At 45.1% G+C, this 17,893-nt stretch overlaps 1 protein-coding gene across 1 annotated transcript in view; it reads left to right on the top strand.

Moving 5' to 3' along the window:
• The window catches only part of LOC144138354 (exportin-6-like), a 130,547-nt gene that overhangs the window by 20,196 nt on the left and 92,458 nt on the right, over positions 1-17,893 (top strand). The window contains exons 8-14 of the mRNA XM_077670593.1: positions 1,962-2,186; positions 3,010-3,155; positions 5,192-5,269; positions 6,677-6,785; positions 11,157-11,303; positions 12,009-12,159; positions 13,757-13,912. Of these exons, the coding sequence (XP_077526719.1) occupies positions 1,962-2,186; positions 3,010-3,155; positions 5,192-5,269; positions 6,677-6,785; positions 11,157-11,303; positions 12,009-12,159; positions 13,757-13,912 (1,012 nt within the window). The remainder of the gene's footprint in view (positions 1-1,961; positions 2,187-3,009; positions 3,156-5,191; positions 5,270-6,676; positions 6,786-11,156; positions 11,304-12,008; positions 12,160-13,756; positions 13,913-17,893) is intronic.

Here is a 17,893-nt window from a genome sequence, read left to right as displayed (position 1 = left end):
TGGAACGCTGTAAATTTAAATTGACTTGAGCAAACCTCTACCGTGTTTACCTTGGGAGGAGCGAGACAGGAGAGGAACAGCATGAGGGGTGAGCGGGAAAGCGAAGGGAGGCATTTACTTGGTAAATGTCGACAAAGGCTATCGTCTTTCGTCGACATTTGCAACGAAAGGAGCAGATACGCGGCCATTTTTTACTCTTGCACACCATACCCTTTGAGCGCTCAGCACGTAATCGCTTGGTAAAGCATGGCACGAGGACTGCTCTGTCTTTTGCAACAGTGGTTGTGAGTTGTGGAAAGACACTTGTAAGTTGCGGAAGAGCTGTAAACTTGGAAAAGACATTGTCTTGTTGAAAGACTGTTATAGTGGTGGAAAGTTGGTTGCCAGTCGTGGAAGGACAGCAGTAAGTGGGGGAAAGACAGTCGCAAATTGTGGACAGAGAGTTACAGTTAAAAAGCTGTATTACTCGTATAACAAGCTAAAGGTTTTGGCCAGGTGGTATATCGTGCTTGAACGTTCAGTGCACAAACTACACGAACATGAAGAAAGAGGACGAGACAATGCGCAAACTTGCAACTAACTTTATTAGGAAGAAACGCGTTTTTACACACACCAAAATAATCACGTCCCCTTACACAGTCTTCCACATGACACTGCTGGGGAACGGGTTCAGACTGTCCAGTCATTACAAAGCATCACCAGAGTCCTTCAATGCTTCTCTGGTCATGAAACTCCCGGCCAAGTTTCGTACGGGGACAAAGGCTACCGCGAGGGGCGCAACCGCAGATCGGAGGGCATCGGGCGGCCGCTGCTGCTCTGTAGCCAAACCGGCAGGCAGGAACGCAGTAGCAGCATGCCTGTTCGCACCAATTTTTTTTGCCACTCACAAAAGGACAAGTCCATTTGAGCGGCCCATGACACGTAAAGTGAAAGTGCACTGCTGATAAGGCGGTGAGCGTCTGTTTTATCTTACTTCGTGGTCCGTTTCCTGCCAAACGCGCTCTGACCACGCCCCCAGCTGCCCTCCGATCAACACCAGCGCCGTGGCGCGGCCTCCCTGGGCAGCGTGCGAAGCTCTCCCATAGCGTGACTGCGAAGTTTCATGACCAGAAAGGCATTGAAGGACTCTGGCATCACCTTGCTTAAAAAGTACACTTCTTTCTCGGTGAGCGTGAGGGAAGGCATACTCGCACAATTATCACCGGCACGTGTGATCTCATGTGCCTCAATAATCTCCCGAGTCCGTCAACTCGGTGCTCTACGTAATGCTGCTCTTACATGAGATCACACGTGCCGGTGATAATTGTGTGAGTATTCCTTCCCTCACGCTCACCGAGAAAGAAGTACTTTTTAAGCCAAGGTGATGCCTTGTAATGACCGGACAGTCTGAACACGTTCCCCAGCAGTGTCGTGTGGAAGACTGTGTAAGGGGACGACGTGATTATTTTGGTGTGTGTAAAAAAGCGTTTCTTCCTAATAAAGTTAGTTGCAAGTTTGCGCATTGAACGTTCATGTATTACTCGTGCTTGAGGCACAAAATGCACTCGTAGTGTTGTCTCGCATGTTTGCTTAGCTACTGTCATCACTGTGCACATTATCAAATTCAAGAAGGCGGAAAACCACATGAAATAATAGAAAAGACTGCATTGCATTAGTGTTTTAGCTGGGAACAGGTTTTTAAATACAGCACGTACCGCTTTTCATCTCACATACGGTTAAAAGTATGTTACCATGTGGCTCACTGTCATATTTGCGAAGCACTGCTTTTGGCAGCATACCTGAGGCTGATAGGTCGCAAGATTCCACTTTGCAATGCTCTACGGCCCTACCAGGAAAACCGTTTTTGTTCGAAGTGTTTCAAGTGATGCCTTTTCATTTGGTATAGAGAGTGTATACTCCACAAAAAAATTGGTGGTGTGTTTCTTTGAAATCGCTCGGTGCCGCGCGTTGTTACCACGCAGACGAGCTTGGAGAGGTACCAGGTGTGCTTGGAGGCGTGGGGCATCGTGTTGAGCTGGATGCTGGTTACCCAGACAGGGGAGGCATACGGGGAGCTGGTGCAGGCGCTGGTACCGCAGTTGCTGGTCCGGTGCTTCCAAAGGCGCGGCCACCAGCTGTGCGATCGCCAGCTGTCGCTCGTCTCCAAAGCGGCCGAAGTGCGGCCCAAGGATGTCTGCTCGCTGGTGGTGAGGACATTCCTTCCCTCGTCCTGTCTCTATCCAGTTTCAGATTGTCTGGGCAGTCACTGGACCTTTGTGAAGGGACACCGAAGTGAGTTATAAAGACTGCCAAATTTGTGCCAAGCCGTGTTAAGGCCCATAACATGCAGGCCGTGTTGCCGGTTGTTTTGGCTCATTTGCACACATTTTAAGTGCAGAGCACTTTAAGGGCTCACCTTGTTGTAGCTTGCTCGCTGGACCCAAGTAGAGCTACATGACGTTCCGTCGTCGCGGTGTAACCCAGAGGCTTCGAATGCCAAGTGGTTTATGTAGTCATAAGCGTTCGAAACTCGCGAACTGCTGGCGCTTGTCATACATCTCCCCGTTGTTTAGCGTAAAGAAAACTGCAGGTACATTTGAGGCAAAATATACGCAATTAACTGCCAGTGCCCGCGTTCATTTAGTTGGGAGCGCTCGTTGGGTTGGTTTTTACAATAGTAAATGAAAAAAAGTGGCAGTGCAACGGTGGTCCGTGGGGAGGAAAAGTAAGCACAAAAAGAATAGAACTCCCGCTAGCACGGTTTGAGGCAGGGGGCGCGCGAGCCCTGTGGAGGTGGGAAATTTGAATTGCACTGGGTGGTAGCAGTGAGCGGATAATGGCGCCACAGCCCATTATGGCGAATCACTGCTCTGCACTGCCAACAGCTTTCACATTGAGTGGAATGGCTGTAATTTTTTTTCTCTATTTCATGCGAAGTTCACATCCTGAGTTAGTTAATTAATCAAAGGGGGGTTGAGGTGTGGGTAATCTGTTCATGATGTTTTTGCCTTGTGTGTGCACTTTGTGAAGCTGACGCAGTTGGAACCAGAGCTTGGCATGTACAAGATGGGCACGGCAACCGCTGGTCGACTCGGCTACCTGTGTGTCCTCCTCCAGGCTTTGCAAAGGCTATCTTCCCTCTTGGAGCCGCACCTAGTGAAAGAAGTTATCACCAGGTAAGCGCGTTAAGGCGTTAAGGGAATGCATTACGCTAGAGTTATGACTGCACCTCTGTTACTAAAAATTGATCGATTGATTGTAGGGTTTAACGCGCTAACGCAATGCAGGCGATGAGGCGCGCCGTAGTGGAGGGTTCCGGATTAATTTTGACCTCCTGGGGATCTTTAATTTGTGCCGAAATCTCGTACACACGGGCGTTCTTGCTTTTCGCCTCCATCAGAAAAGCGACCTCCGCGGCCGGGAATCGAACCCGCGACCTCGTGCTCAGCAGCACAACACCTTAGCCACTGAGCCACCGCAGCGGGTCTATTACTAAAAATGAACCTGCTCAAAGAGCATTAGAGGGCCGGTTTAGAGAAAAATGAATATGTAAGCACACGTTGCTTTGATCTGTCTTCCAAAGGAAGCGGTGGGAACAAAAAGAGACTTCGCAGAGGTTCAGCGGTTATGAAGACCGTATATTTGGTAATGGCACCTTCGTTAAACATTTTTGTTTATGTAATGAAGGTTGTATTGCACAAACTCTGTCAAAATGTCATGATTCGGCTTAGCTTGGAAGTCTCGGGAATTCAAGTGGGTGAAAATCTGAGCCGACGCTTAGTAAGAGGCATTTGTTTTCAACGTGAAGCTTCTCGCCTTCCCACTGTCTGAAAGTAGCTCAGACCACGAATGGCCGTAACTACAAAACCTCGACCTCAGTTGTAGCGGGGTCGCAGTAGGCGCAATTTATTACAGCAAAACTTCAATGTAACAAAGTTGGTAAAAATCGGAGTTTACTTCTTTAGTCTGTGGCTTAAGGGGTTCTTAAAACTTCAGGGGTTGTTAATTAAGGGGGGACACTGGTCTTAATTTAAAACAATTTCTTTAAATTTTCAAGTACCGTAATTACCCGATTCTAACGCGCCCCCGATTCTAACGCGCATCCGATTTCCCCGGCAAAAAAACCGAAAAAACTTGCACCTCCGATTGTAACGCGCACGGAACTTTGCGAGCACGAAAAACGAATGCGAGACAAACGGGGGATTTTATTTCTCGAAGTAATGTCACTCATCTCACTCCTCGTCGCTCTCCGCTGACCACAACATCTAGTCCTTGGTGGCGTCAAGCGCGTTCGCGATGCCACACTTCATAACGGACGTTCAACCATGGTCGATGGGATCGTGGCCCACGCCTCGCACGCCCATCCTGCGATCTTCTCCAGAGGCGCACGCTTCAGCCGACCGCTCGTTTTGAACACGACCAACTATACTGGTTTTGAACGCGTGAGAGCCGCTGCTCCCACTGCGGTTATCGAGCGCGCAAGTGGAACGATTTGACGGTTTGTGTGAACGCCGATAGAAAAGCCTAGGCGCCTATGCTTCCTGCGTCCGAAAAATCGTTGCTAAAAGCTTTGGCGCCATCTAGAGATGGCTATGGCGATGGGCGGGACGAAATTTCCGTTGTTTCGGCAGTTTCGGTTTCGTATCCGATTCTAACGCGCATGCGATTTTTCGACCTATTTTTCCGGAAAAAAAGTGCGCGTTAGAATCGGGTAATTACGGTAAACTTTGTGAAACTTGTCAGTCTTGCAGTTTTTTCCCACTGATTTCAAATTTGCTGTTATTGTTTCAGTTGGTCAATTAGTTCCCAAGATAATTAGAGATAATTAGCCATTTTTAGTCAAACAATAGACAAAACAGTGGTGGTCATAAAACTGTAATCTTTATATTTTCCAATACTACGAACCCCGGTGAACGCAATAATCGAAGCAGTTTTTTGATGCACCGCTTGGAGCTAATTTTACAGCTCATTAAACTTCGGTGTTCGAAATGGGCATTTAAAATGGTTCTTTGCCACTGGTGCCACCAAGGTTCGACCAACTGAAAAAATAATATCACATTTGAAATCAGTGGGAAAAGAGCAGCAAGACTGGCAAGTTTCACAGAGTTCACTTAAAAATTAAAAGAAATTGCTTTAAGAGCCATGTCCCCCCCCCCCCCTTCCCCCCCCTTAAGTTGGAGTTTTTTACACCGAGGTTTCACTGTATGTGCAGGCTCTGCCAGGTGGCCCTTTCAGGGAAGGAGCTGCTTTCATGTGCGGACAAGGCCTTAGCAGCTGAGGCAGTGGATGTGTAAGTTTGGCTTCTGCTTCGTACGGGAAAAAAGTAGTCCATTTTGCACAAACAGACCTGCCTGTGTTATACGTCAAGTTTCTGAGAGAGAGCTAGTGGTTTGTATGCCAGCACTGCCGCTGCGGGCTCTGCTGGAGGTGCTTTCTTTGACCTCTCTCTTGAGCGTGGTGGTGTAGGGGGCATCCTTGGGTCTGTGTTTAAGGGGGGACACTGCTCTTAAAACCGCTTACTTTAATTGTTAAGTAAACTCTGTAAAACTTGTCAGTCTTGCTGCTTATTTCCCACTGATTTCAAATGTGCCATTATTTTTTGAGTCGTTCAATTACTTACCAAGATAATTAGAGATAATTAGCCACTTTTGGAAGAACAATAGACGAAACAGTGTTATCCATAAAACTGTAATCTGTATATTTTCCAATACTATGAGCCCGGGTGAGCACAATAAGAGAATTTGTGTTTTGAGGCACCGCTTAGAACTAATTTTACAGCTCATTAAACTTTGGTGTTTGAAATGGGCATTCAGAATGGTTCCTTGCCACTGGTGCCAACAAGGTTTAATGAAAAGGCTTAATGGGGGCACACTGGTCTTAGAAACTTTGTTGATGAAACTTCATGGGCTTATTTAGCTTTTTTGGCTGATTTCAAATATCCAATTAGTTTTAATGTGAGATAATTAGTTTCTGGTTTGATTAAAAATATTCCTTGATTGTTCTCGAGAGCAATAGGTAAAAAACTACCTATTCAACAAGACATTACCAGCAAGGCATGAATAGATACCAGAAGTTTTGGAGAATAAAATGTGGCGAACAGTTTCTTTTTTTTTTTTCAATCGCATATAAGTTTACATCAATCCTAACTTCTAGGTTTGAACTACTCCTCCTAACCACTAAAAAAAAATGCTAATTAAATAACTACTTAAACACAAAAAGCAAAATCTGCTTCCCTTTTTGGATGGTTGAAACATTCAGGTTCACAGGGCAAAAGAAATGATCTACATGCTGGGATGTACCTCTCAAGAATTTACTATCACTTTAATACCACTCGTGGTGAAGTGTGGAATTATGAAAAAATTATATTTTTGTGGAAATCGGGCCTCTATGGCTTCTATAAGTACCTGGTACCGTTCCAAGTACGGAATTTTGGGAGGAAAAACTGCAAATCAAGAGAAAAGTGATACCTAAAAAAAAATGCTTTTTTGGACAATTTTTTGGTCCCAAACGTCTTTCATGGATGGAATGTACCTGATCAGTGAGTTACCAAAGGCTATTTCTTTCAAATCGAACCAACTTGTATTTGGTCGTCATGCCACGCTGAAGTGCCCAGAGCTGTGTTTTTGTTATCTGAGGTTGATGTTGTAGTGATATAGGCGAGATACAGGCGGGGTTCTCTGGTGCATGTGCTGTGCAGGCAGGTGCAGCTTATGGCAGCCGTACGGTCGCTGTGCGGCTACTTACGCGGATCGCCGCCCCCGACGGAGCTCTTGGTTGAGCTCGCTTTGCCGTTCATTCTTCAACCGGTGAGCCCAACTTTGAGTCTGTCTTGCTTGTGCCAAGTTCGGCAGAGGCTTTCGATCTTGCGAGAAGAGAACGTAGCAGCTCTGGCCATCGGCGCGCCCAAGTTTGGTGTTGTGTTTTCTCCCATAATCAATGGTCTTGTGGAGTAAATGTGCGCTGCTAAGATTGTTGTCAAAATTAACAACGTATCTTGTTCATCTCCCGTGAAATGCCGCGATAGACGTGAAATAAGTTTGGGGCCCTTCTATCGTTGTAAAGACCTGCAAACCTGTATTGTTCGATAACCATACTGGGTTACGTATGGTGAATAAACTGGGCAAATAAAGGCACGTACGCACAACTTCCTTGGAATTAATTCTAAATCAATTCTCGTATAATTTGTTTTGAGGGTAGTTTCGATGAAACAGGGGTTGCAGCTGTTTTCGGTAACTACACTTTCGGCAGCTCCCAGGAATTCCGTAACATTTACGACTTCACTGGGAACTAACTAATTACAAACAAATGAAACTTGTCATAACGATAGAGTCGTCTTAATGGCCAATTTCAGTGGGATTTTTTTTCAGATACCTACATTAGATTGATTGCTGCAGAGCATTTTATGCTATCTCTGGAGCGAGCGGGTGCAATTCTTCGGCGACCCGACCCAATAGGCGCACGCAATTTTGGCCGCAACCTAGCACAAGACAGCTTCGCTGCAAAAAAGAGGAATAATGCCGCTGGTATTCAGGTTCTGCCAAAACACCTGTTGTGGTCCCAACGCGACTTGCCGGCAAATGTGAGGTTTTGAAAAAGCTTTTCTCTTCTTCCCAGGGCTTGTTAACTTAAGATTGCCCCTTGGTCCTTCTGCACTTATTATCTCCCACCTCGGTTATCACGTTTTGTGTATCCAACATTTTGAATAAGGCGGGTGAAAAAAAAAAAAAAGACAGAAAGCCAACTTTAGCCGCTGTCAAAGAAGTCCCCAGTCTTGATTTTGAATAGAAGCTTGGCACTGGGGAGCAGCAATATTTTTGGGGTGATAAAATTTGTGTATGGTTCCAACCTGTGTTTCGATGTAAAATGTAAGTTCCCTTGCGTAAACATGTTTGTTGCCAGGTTCAAATTGTAGCGTAGACTCTGTTAGTGGCAATTGCATGAGGTTGCCCGGATAGTAGAGAAGCGAAAAACCGATGGTTTGTAGAAAAATGTGTGCACGTCTATCTAGATATGTCTAAATTTTTGTGAGACAAAATGAGTTCATTTTGTCCATCTACGTAACCTTTGTCATTTTGGGTCTGTTCGTACAGAGTAGTCTCTTAGGTATCAAACGTCAAGCCGTTATAGCATGCCGTGAGAAAAAGCGTGAAACGGAGAGGACGGGAAGCAGAGGTTGTCCGAAGTCACCCAAGCCTTGCTGGCCTAGAGTTCAGACCAAGTGTTTTAAATAAGCGCATTTTAAAGCCTACCTAGTGGCTTTATTTAGACATAACCTATAGCACCTTCCTGCCCACAGGAAAAGCAGGGATTTTGTGTAGTCTAGCTTACAAGTTTTTCCCAGTTGCAAAACAATATGCAACATATAAGTGTAGGGTATCAACTTCTAAAAGAGTAAAATTCTTTTGCAGTGGTGATTGTTTCACACAGAAATTTTTATGTGAAAAAGAAAACAGAAAAAAGCTAGATATACATTTTGTACGTATACTATCAGTGCTTTACTATCCTGCAAATATCAGATGCCTAACTCTAAAATTTTTTGACTTACAAAAAAATATTTTAGCACTAGTGAGTTTTGTGTCACTATGCGAAGCAGTTCCTCGAAGCTAAGGTTGGGCACACATGCATTGCAGAAAACGTTGGTTTTCTGCTCCACTGTTTTTTGTTTGTAGCACATTTCACAATTTCTATACTCTTGCATTTTCTGGGGCTTGTGTTGAAAAGGGCTATCATGTTCTGGGACGGTTTGGCGCACTGTTACTTTCAGTGCTGAAATCCGATGACGAAGTGTTGTGCTCAGAGTCAGTGCTGCTAATATCATCCAAAAGTTGCATGTAAAATTCTCCAAATTGCTAAATTGCGGCGTTTCCGCAGCACCATCGCGCTTTATATCGACACTATCTCCATATCATCCAAGCGACCGTCATATGACACCGGCAGTGCTTTAAAAAGTCGCAGCGCACAGAAAAAAGAAAAAATGAAAGAGGATGTAAGTAGCTTTATTGCTCAGTAGATGGTGCTAGCTCTCAGAGCGCACTCGGAAAGCGCCGAATTTCATTGAGCAAATGTCGAAATTTGAACTTGAAAGCGTCGATACTATACTATTGATTTGCATAGACGTGGGCAGGAAGGTGTTAAACTCTTCCCGGAAGGGGTGAGGGGGGGGGAGGGGACTCCAAGGCTTTTAGTATACGCATTGTGTATGGTCATTCTTTTTTCTCGTATACGTATAAATAACCAGTTTCATGGGCTTGGCTGTCCCATGGGGTCCACTCACTTTCTAAGTCAGTGTAGCTTTAGTAATGTTTGATGTGGTTGGTGCTTATTACCAGGTGGTATTAAGGTGAGTACTGTAGGTGATAGTGTCCTTCATGCTGGTGACACTAAAGTAATATCTATGTGAGCATTACGAAAATAGAGGGGGGGTGGGAGGGGAGGTTACAGTACCTTCGGCTTTCATTAATTTCATTCTGTTAGAACCCCACACAGTCAACTCTCGATAATTTGAAGTTGCGTAATTGCAATTTTTGGTTAATTGGCAGTGATGACCTGATAACAGCAACTTTACCTGCAATTTGTTGGAAGAAATTGCTAAATAATTCGAAGCTATAACCCGTTTTATCAGTTAATTGGAATTTTCTTCCAAATAAAAAGCATCGACACAACATTTCTGGATACAATTCAAAATTTTTAGGCACCAAAACAGCGCTCTTCTCTGTACTATGTCAGTGCCGTTGCAGTTGAGGCAGCACACATTCGATAACGCAGCAGGCCATTTGAGACTCACGCCACCATTAGCATCTCTTTCTTTTGAGGCCCTCAACCTTCTTTGTTGGGCGACAAGTCTCGACTGTCATGGCAACCCGTTCCGTAAGGTCGACTTGGCGACGAAAGTCAAGATTCTGAACGAAATTAAAAAGGGAGAACGAAATCAAGGAGGGGACTAATGACAATGCTGTTTTTGCGCTTTTTCGCTTAATTGAAAGTTAAAGTTCTTTGCGGTCATTGTGGACTTCGTATTAATGGGAGTCGGCTGCAACTCGGTCGAACCAAGCGGGAAACTAAAATCGAAGTTCATACCGTTATACCTTTCTACAAACGTTACACGTTTTTGAGTCATAAAATTGAATTAACCTATGTTGAATTAATGAGCGTCGACTGTGTCTTCTTGATTCCTGGGTCACAGCTTTGAATTCCGAATAAGCAGTGCAGAATTTACTGCACACATTTAACCTCCCACATGATCCAAAGTAGGTGTAGTTTGCAAATCTGGTTCCTTTTGAATCTGGCACGGAATCATGGAAGCCTGACGGTCCAGCGAGCCGGTGGGTATCAAGGCAGAGCCCTTACTGATTCTCTGGTTCCCTGTGTACCAGCCGGCATTCTTATGTGGAGACCATGCAACAGGTGGCAATGATCTTGTGGTGCACAGTTAGTACTGACGGCGGGAGGTGCTTGATGGATGGTGGGGATTATGGTGTGCAGTTGGTATTAGTGCAAACCACACCTTTTGCTTTGTTTATTTTTGTGTTTTGTCGACAGCACCTGGCTGCGCAAGGCCGTCTTATCTGTTTTCGAAGCAAAGCACGTGTGTGCTGAGCTTTTTTTGGTATGCCACGCAGGCTATCTCATTTTGATAGGAAGAGTACTCCACCGTGTCCTCACTAGACTGGAATAATTGTAAATGTTCTCAATCTACTTCAGCTGTCCCAGAAATGATTTCTAGGAAAGGCAAATGATTGCCGGGCACACGCTGCTGTATTCGATTCGCCGACGTTCGCCTGTGCACGTCATGTTGTTGACTGCACAAGTTTTCTCCGCTGAACTTTGTTCCTTGAAGAAACCTGCGTTGTCCTCGGCTACGTGAAAGTATGAATAGTGGGTAAAGCTTGAAGGATGGCGGTGATTGTTGTTGTAATGTGTACCATGATGGTGTGCAGTTTGTGCTGATGGTGGGAAGCACATGAGGGATGATGATGATGAGGACGATGATGATTGTCATGGTGATTATTATGATATCCGCTTCGTACTGATGGTTGGCGGACATGGTTGACTTGACGGATGATGATGGGAGGGAGGTTGTTGTGGTGTGATGATGATGATGGTGTGCAGTTTGTACTGATGGTGGGAGATTATCGAGGAGTTGTTAGGATAATGTTGTTGGTGATGATCCTTTTCAGAGCCCGGGTGACGTGTGCCTGGCAGCCTGTGCACTGCTCCTGTCGCTGAGCTGCGAGGTGCGGCCGGCGGCGCTGCTGACACTGACTCCGATGCAGCAGTTGTGCGAGCAGCTCTGCCAGAGGACCCTGCGCCCTCTGGGGCTTCAGGTGGGGGGGCGGTTTGAACGCCTTGTTGCGTGCACCTAGTGATGTCTCGGTGAGAGTGGTGATGGGTTGAGGTGGGTTCTCTCTCACTCTTTACCTCTCTCCCAATTCTCTCGCTCTCACTCTTTCTTCAAACTCCCCTTGTACCACTTTCTCTCCCCTCCGTCTCTCTCACTTTTGTTAGAACATCTTGTTGCACACCATGTGATGTCTGGGTGAAAGTGAAGGGTGAAACATGCTCTACCTCTCTCCCTCACTAACTTCATCTTTCCCCCTCTCAACCTTGTTAAGCGTCTTGTTGTGCACCTTGCGATGTCAGGGTAAGAGTGGTGGATTGAAGCGCACTCTCTCCCCCTATCGTCCCCCCTTTCTCTTCCTTCTCTTCCACTCCCCTCCCTTTCTCTCTCTCGCATTTGTTAAACATCTTGTTGCACGCCTTGTGATGTCTTTGTGAGAGTAATGGGTCGAAGCGCTTTTTCTCTCTCCCTCACAAACTCCATCTCTTCCTCCTTGTCTTGTTGCATGCACCTTGTGCTGCCTCGGTGAGAGTATTAATGGGTTGAAATGGGCTCTCTCTCTCTCTCTCTCTCTCTCTCTCTCTCTCACACACACCTTTGCTAAACGTGCTGTTGTGTACCCTGTGATTGGTGGTGTCTTGGTGAGAGTGTGGCGGTTCTCTTCCCTGCCCCCTCTCTCCCCCTCCCCCAGTGCGAGCAGTTCGTGGCGCAGAGTGTGCACGGCGCCCTGTGCCTGCCCTGGTCCGGGGTGGCCAGTGCGGCACAGAGCTGGGACCAGAGGGCAGCCCTGCAGGCGCGGCTGGTGGAGTCCCTCGGACGGCCGCTGCTCAGGCCCCAGCCAGGTGAGAGATCCACTCTGGCTCTGTATGCAAGCAGGCTTGGTTGGGACTATAACTTATAGGGAACTATAGGAACTTATAGGGAACTATAACTTATAGGGACAAACAAGTGGGACACATGCGGCCACTGCAGTAAGAGCCTTGTTTTATTTATTTGCGTGTTTGTTTGTTTGTTTGCTTGCTTGTTTTTTTCATTTATTTAGATGCTGCTGCTATCCTGGATGCCAGGTTTTGAGCAGGTGTGAGTGGCACAAAAAAGAAAAAAAAACGGGATAACGAACAAGCACAAAAATACACTTCTGAGAGGGCAACACTTTGAAGTTATAAAAAAATGGTACAAGTGCATTTGGTAAGGTTATGCAGTTGAACCTTGATAATTCGAACTAAAAGGGGCCCGAAAATTAGTTCGAATGAAAAGAAGTTGAATTAACGGAAGCTATTTTGATGCACATAACTTTGCCGGGACCGCGGCGTCAGTTCAAATAAACCACAAGTTCAAATTAAGTGAGTTCGGATTTACAAGGTCTGACTGCAGTACACTAGAAGAACGCTGAATTCGAAAGAGTGTAAAGAATGATGAGACATCACAGCATGTTTGTCGGAAATTTATTTATTTATTTATTTATTTATTCATTTATTTTGTTCGGTATATGCTGTGTGAACCCATTGTTACTTTTGTGGGGAAAAATGTGTAACATTTTTGTGCTTTTCTCATTCAAGTCAGTTTTTTGTTATACTTTGCTGCTGTTATGTTTTTTTATATATGTAATATTTCAGTTCAATTGTATTCCTGTAAACATTGCTGTCTGACCTTTATGTAATGCCTCCAGACCTGTAAGGACCGTATAATGCATTAAATATAATATATTTATTTTTTTGTTTGTTTGTTTCTTTGTGGTTTGATTGGTTTGTTTATGTATGTATTTTATTTATTTATTTGTTTGTTTATTTATTTATTCTTTTATTGGTTCAGTCATTTGTATTATTTATTTTTTATGATATCTTACAGGCTCTGCAAGAGCATTGAGTCATAAGAAAGGGGCAGTCAATATTAAAAAAAAAACATGGGGAAGGTAATACAGATTACAACAAAAATAAAGGTGAGAAAACAGGTGTGAAGTGGGGGGTAACAAAACAAAACTACAAGTACATCGAGAGGCAAAAGACAATAAAGTAAAAAATCTGAAGGCCTAGGCCTACAAAATACATGCACATACCCCAAAAATATTGTCACAGTGAGGAGAAGACGAAGAGGCATGGCTCGGTGCTTGGCTCAGTGCTTGGCCCGGTAGCTTGGCGTGGCCTGGCTCAGAGCTGTGATGGCCGACATCGTCTAAATAGATTTCAATTCATCCCAACCAATCATCATTCGTCTCGTTTGTCCTGCTGTTACGTAACAATGTAGACATACCAAGGCTAATACCAATACACAATACGAGACCGATGTATGCGCAGCAGTACAACTGGTATGTACAATGGGCGGGTTATACACACCAAAATACGGTAGGCACAGCAAAGTTTGACTGCCACTGTTCCTGTAGTCTTGAAGTGTAAAGCTGCTTGAGCGTTCGTCAACAAGCTACCTGTGTGCCACCTGCAGGTGACACGGTGGAAGTGGTGGCTCGCAGCCTGAAGCTGCTGTGTGCCCTCGTAGCAGTGCTAGAAGGTGCGGGAAGCCGGTCGAAGCAGGTTGCCCTGACTGGTCTGGCCCCCGTCTGGCCTCTGCTGCTGGAACGTCTGCCGCCTACCCTGCAAGGTTGCGATCTCTCTCTTTTCCTTTTCATCCCCCCTCCCCCCATCCCCACAAACCTGCCTTGCTCAGCCTAAAATGCCATTCTGGGTGGTTCTTTGTCACCTTGGGTTATGATTGCTGTCAGTTTGTTGTACTTGCTTACAATACACAAATGAGAGGGACTAAGGAACAAAGATGGAGGCAATATTCGTACAGTCGTCCACCGTCTTAGCTGGAGCACCGCTTTTGCACTTGCCGTCTTCTCCTTTCTTTGTGTAAGGTAATTTAGTCACAACTTTTGCGCTGCTCTTCAGTGAAGTTTAAAGTGGCACTCAAGTCCTCCACACTGGTTTGAATCGTTTGACGTCAGAATGTTCGAGCTTAGCACGCTAATGTAGGATTTGACGTTCCAGCTAACCCTGTGGAGGACTGTACTACCTGCGTCGTTTCGAGTCTTGTTTTCGAGCTGCAAACAGTATTATGAATGTCAAACAACAATCTCGGGTATTCACCTTACTTAGGTATTTAGGAATTGTTGTTCAGTACAGAGAAACAGGCTGCCACTGTAAAGACGGAATTAAAAACATGTTTGAGTTTGTATGGCAATTGACACCTGATCTCGAGAGTAAGTGCAGTGCAGAGAACTCTGATTCGAGTGAAGCGTCGCCAGTCAGCCTGTCAAAGTACTTTGCGCCGAAAGACGACGACATTAAAGCGAAGAAAGAAACTCAACCACAATGTAGTCGTGCAGAGGTCTTTGACAAGTACTATTGCCAAGGGAAGCCGTGATGCTATCGCCTTCAAAGCACGCAAGCGGACTTGAAGGGACCGTGAAGACGAAATACAACTTTGCTCAGTTTGATAGAATTGGCCGTTGGTGGCTCATAACTCACTCGGCTCTACTCCAGCCACAACAACAGAAAAAAAAGTTTTTAACCGCAAAAAATGAGACAAATATTGAAAAAAATTCAAATTTCGCGCTACGGCGTCATATCTTGGGCAAGAGTGACGTAATATGGGCCAGCAGTGGAAACGCAGTTATCAGTGTATCAATTGCATGATAATGTTTAACCCTTTCACTGCCGGGTTTTTTTTTTTTACTGCTCCTCACCCCCTTCCGCGGGGTGTTTTTTTGATGTTGGTTCAGTGGAAGTTGGTTCGCGGGTGTAGAAACGTGAGCTCCATCTGTTGTCTAAAATTTAATTTACCAAGTTCTGTGTGTTCAGGTGACACCTCTCCATAGATGACGGGAGGGACATGAATGCAATTGTTTTTTTTTTCGCACGAGTTGCCTCGGGAGTGGCAGGGAGCGAGTTTAGAAAGCAACACGAGTACACTCGGGAGTTGCAGGGGGTGCTCGTGGGAGGTTTCATGCGTTATCTTGGTAGTGGCAGTTAAAGGATTAAAGGGGCCATGTAGACAAAATGCAAGTTTGTTTTATTCAACAGCTTTTGTGTTTTACAGTGCCCCCAGCAGCTTGTCAGGCGGCAAACGATGCCGTATTCACTGAAAAATCAATCAATTTAGGTTAAAATTTTCATTCTCCCGCCAAATCGTGTGTTTTCCTGATGCTGCCATGAAGAACATGCATATCTAACCAGAAATCAGTTTTTCGAATTTAGAACTAGTAAGTACGCCAAAGATCTGAACCAATTATGGCTTTCAATGTTCACACCACCTAATTTTTAGCCTCTTGAATAAAAACAAGGACTTAATGGACATAATTGATCAGTGCCCGTCTCTTATTTGCTTCAAGAAATCATTGACGTCGTTTGTATTTGCTGTGTGATGCTGTCTGCTTACGATTTTGTTTTCCAATGTAACCGCGGTTTTGTATACAATATCAGTTTTTTTATATAATCCCTAGTGCCTTTACATACCGTGTGTACTTTTTCTGTGTTTCTATTGTAGTTGAGCTTGTTTGTTTCCCTGTTATGCAGAATGCATGGAGTCAGGAACCCAGACAGGTGCAGTTTGGCACCCTTTGTTCCTGTTCCTTTAGTTTGCTGTACGTAAGAAAGTGAGAATGCTAATAAAAAAATTATGCGTGTAAAAAAAATTGTATAGGTCAAAAAGAAAAAAAGGTCACGAGGGCGGGTATTCAAACGAACTTCCAGTGTGTCATTAGGCGCTGCAGCTTTGCTTGTCATCACTCCTCCCAGATGGCGCTACCATACTCAGCTGCGGACCGCTGTCCGCCATTGCTTTGTTTTTGACCGTAGAGGCATTTTTTTTACCTGAACTGGCTGCACTGGTGCAAGCAGTGCAGCATATGTTCATTTTTTTTACTAATTGATATCCCCGGTAGCACTCTGCACTGGTCTGCACGACACTGCACTAATCTGCACCAGTTCAGGTGAAAAAAATGCCCCTCGTATTTGCACCTGGGTTGTTTTTGTTATGGTAGAAAGTAATTGTATTGTGAAACATGGGGTATGCTCGACAAACAGGGTCACGTAAGACGTAGCTTACGCCAATCGGCCAGTGTCATGTAAGACAACCCCAAAGCGTCGGACCGCTGTGCAGCTAAAACAAGCATAGTGCGCCCAGTACCAACAGCAGTGCGCGTTGGTACTTCTATGCTTACGTGTACTTTCATAACTTCACTGTTTACCCCACCATTCTTACTGCTGTAAAATGAACATGCATTGCATTTAAGCGCAAATAACTCGTTCGGCAAGCTTGTAAGCTGTGCCTAATTTGCGTTTTCTTTTGTCAGCCTCAGCCAATTGCAGAGCTGGCACATATGACATCATAGGTTCTGTTGCAGGAAATGAGCTAGGGGGTCGCATGGCCATTCCCTTTTTTTCCTAAGTATATAGTAGCTTATTTGAGCGGAATGTGCATTAAAAATGGTGTCAGTATAATTCTAACGAGGCAATCTTTCGAATGAACCAAACTAGTGTTTTCTCTGCATGATTAAATGAAACTAGAAGTCCCAGGCCACTCTTGCCCGGTCATGTTTCTTGGCGGTGGTTGGCCAGTCTTACAAACAGTATTGTGTGACGTAGTAGAGAAATCGCCAGAAAGTGGCCAGCGAGTCGTCACTACTTCACCAATAGCCAGGTTATGTTTTCGAAGCTTGCGATGAAATTGGTACCATTGTTATTGGGAAAAAGGTGTCCTTTTAATAAAGTAGACTTGAATGTCGTCTTCGTGGCCGTTTAAAGGGGCACTGATGTCAAAATACAAGTTGCTCTAGATCGATAGGTGAGCTCACCGAGAGCATGAATATACCTCTTAATAAGCGTAGCTGTTTTTAAAAGTAAGGTAGAAAATAACGAAAACGTAAAGACAGGTGGTGCTGCCAATGGCTACACTGTGCAACTTTCACCTAAAGTGGTTAAATTGTCTGGCGTGGGCATTGCCTTTCGTGGCTTCCGCTGGATGGTGCTACTTGTCTATGCTTGCGATGACAGTACCACTTTTCGAGGAAGTGTGCGAGCTACGCATGAGCAGTTGGTCTGACCCAAACATTCACGGGGCCTCAAAAGGACAAACTGTTTTTCTTCAACAAAGCGCCCATACCGATCACGGGTCTCATGAAGGAACATTTTGCTGAGGGGTCCGTAGCTTCAAAGGACATGGGAGTTGGGGAAAGCATGACGGATTTGCCTGAAACTGACCAAGCCGCTCGGTCTAGTGTCGCTTCTTAGTGTCGCCGTGTAGTGTCGCTTCTTAGTAGCACTGTCTATTCTGACGAAGTCTCCAACAGCCTTGTATTTGTTTCTTTTCAAAATTGTTAGGTGGCGCTGCAATGTAGTAGGCTTGTAGTGCTGAACTCGCTTCACAGCCCGACATCGGCTTGGTGAAAGCTTGCTGGGCATGATTCTAACGCATCGTACCTTATTCAAGCAAGCAGGGCTACCATAGTGAGTCAGAACATGATAATAAACCACAAATGAAAGTTCTGACTGATAAGTGATCATCAGAACGTCAACAAGCATCCACCAAAGAGTTTGGTTCTCAACTCCAAGCGGATTTTTTTACATCGCTTGCTTGCCT

This window comes from Haemaphysalis longicornis, unplaced genomic scaffold (genome assembly GCF_048455015.1).
Source record: "Haemaphysalis longicornis isolate Haplotype H1 unplaced genomic scaffold, Haemaphysalis longicornis Haplotype H1 scaffold_5, whole genome shotgun sequence".
In the NCBI taxonomy this organism is placed as follows: domain Eukaryota; kingdom Metazoa; phylum Arthropoda; class Arachnida; order Ixodida; family Ixodidae; genus Haemaphysalis; species Haemaphysalis longicornis.
Note: the sequence above shows the minus strand (reverse complement) of the source record. Positions and strands in the feature narration are given on the sequence as shown.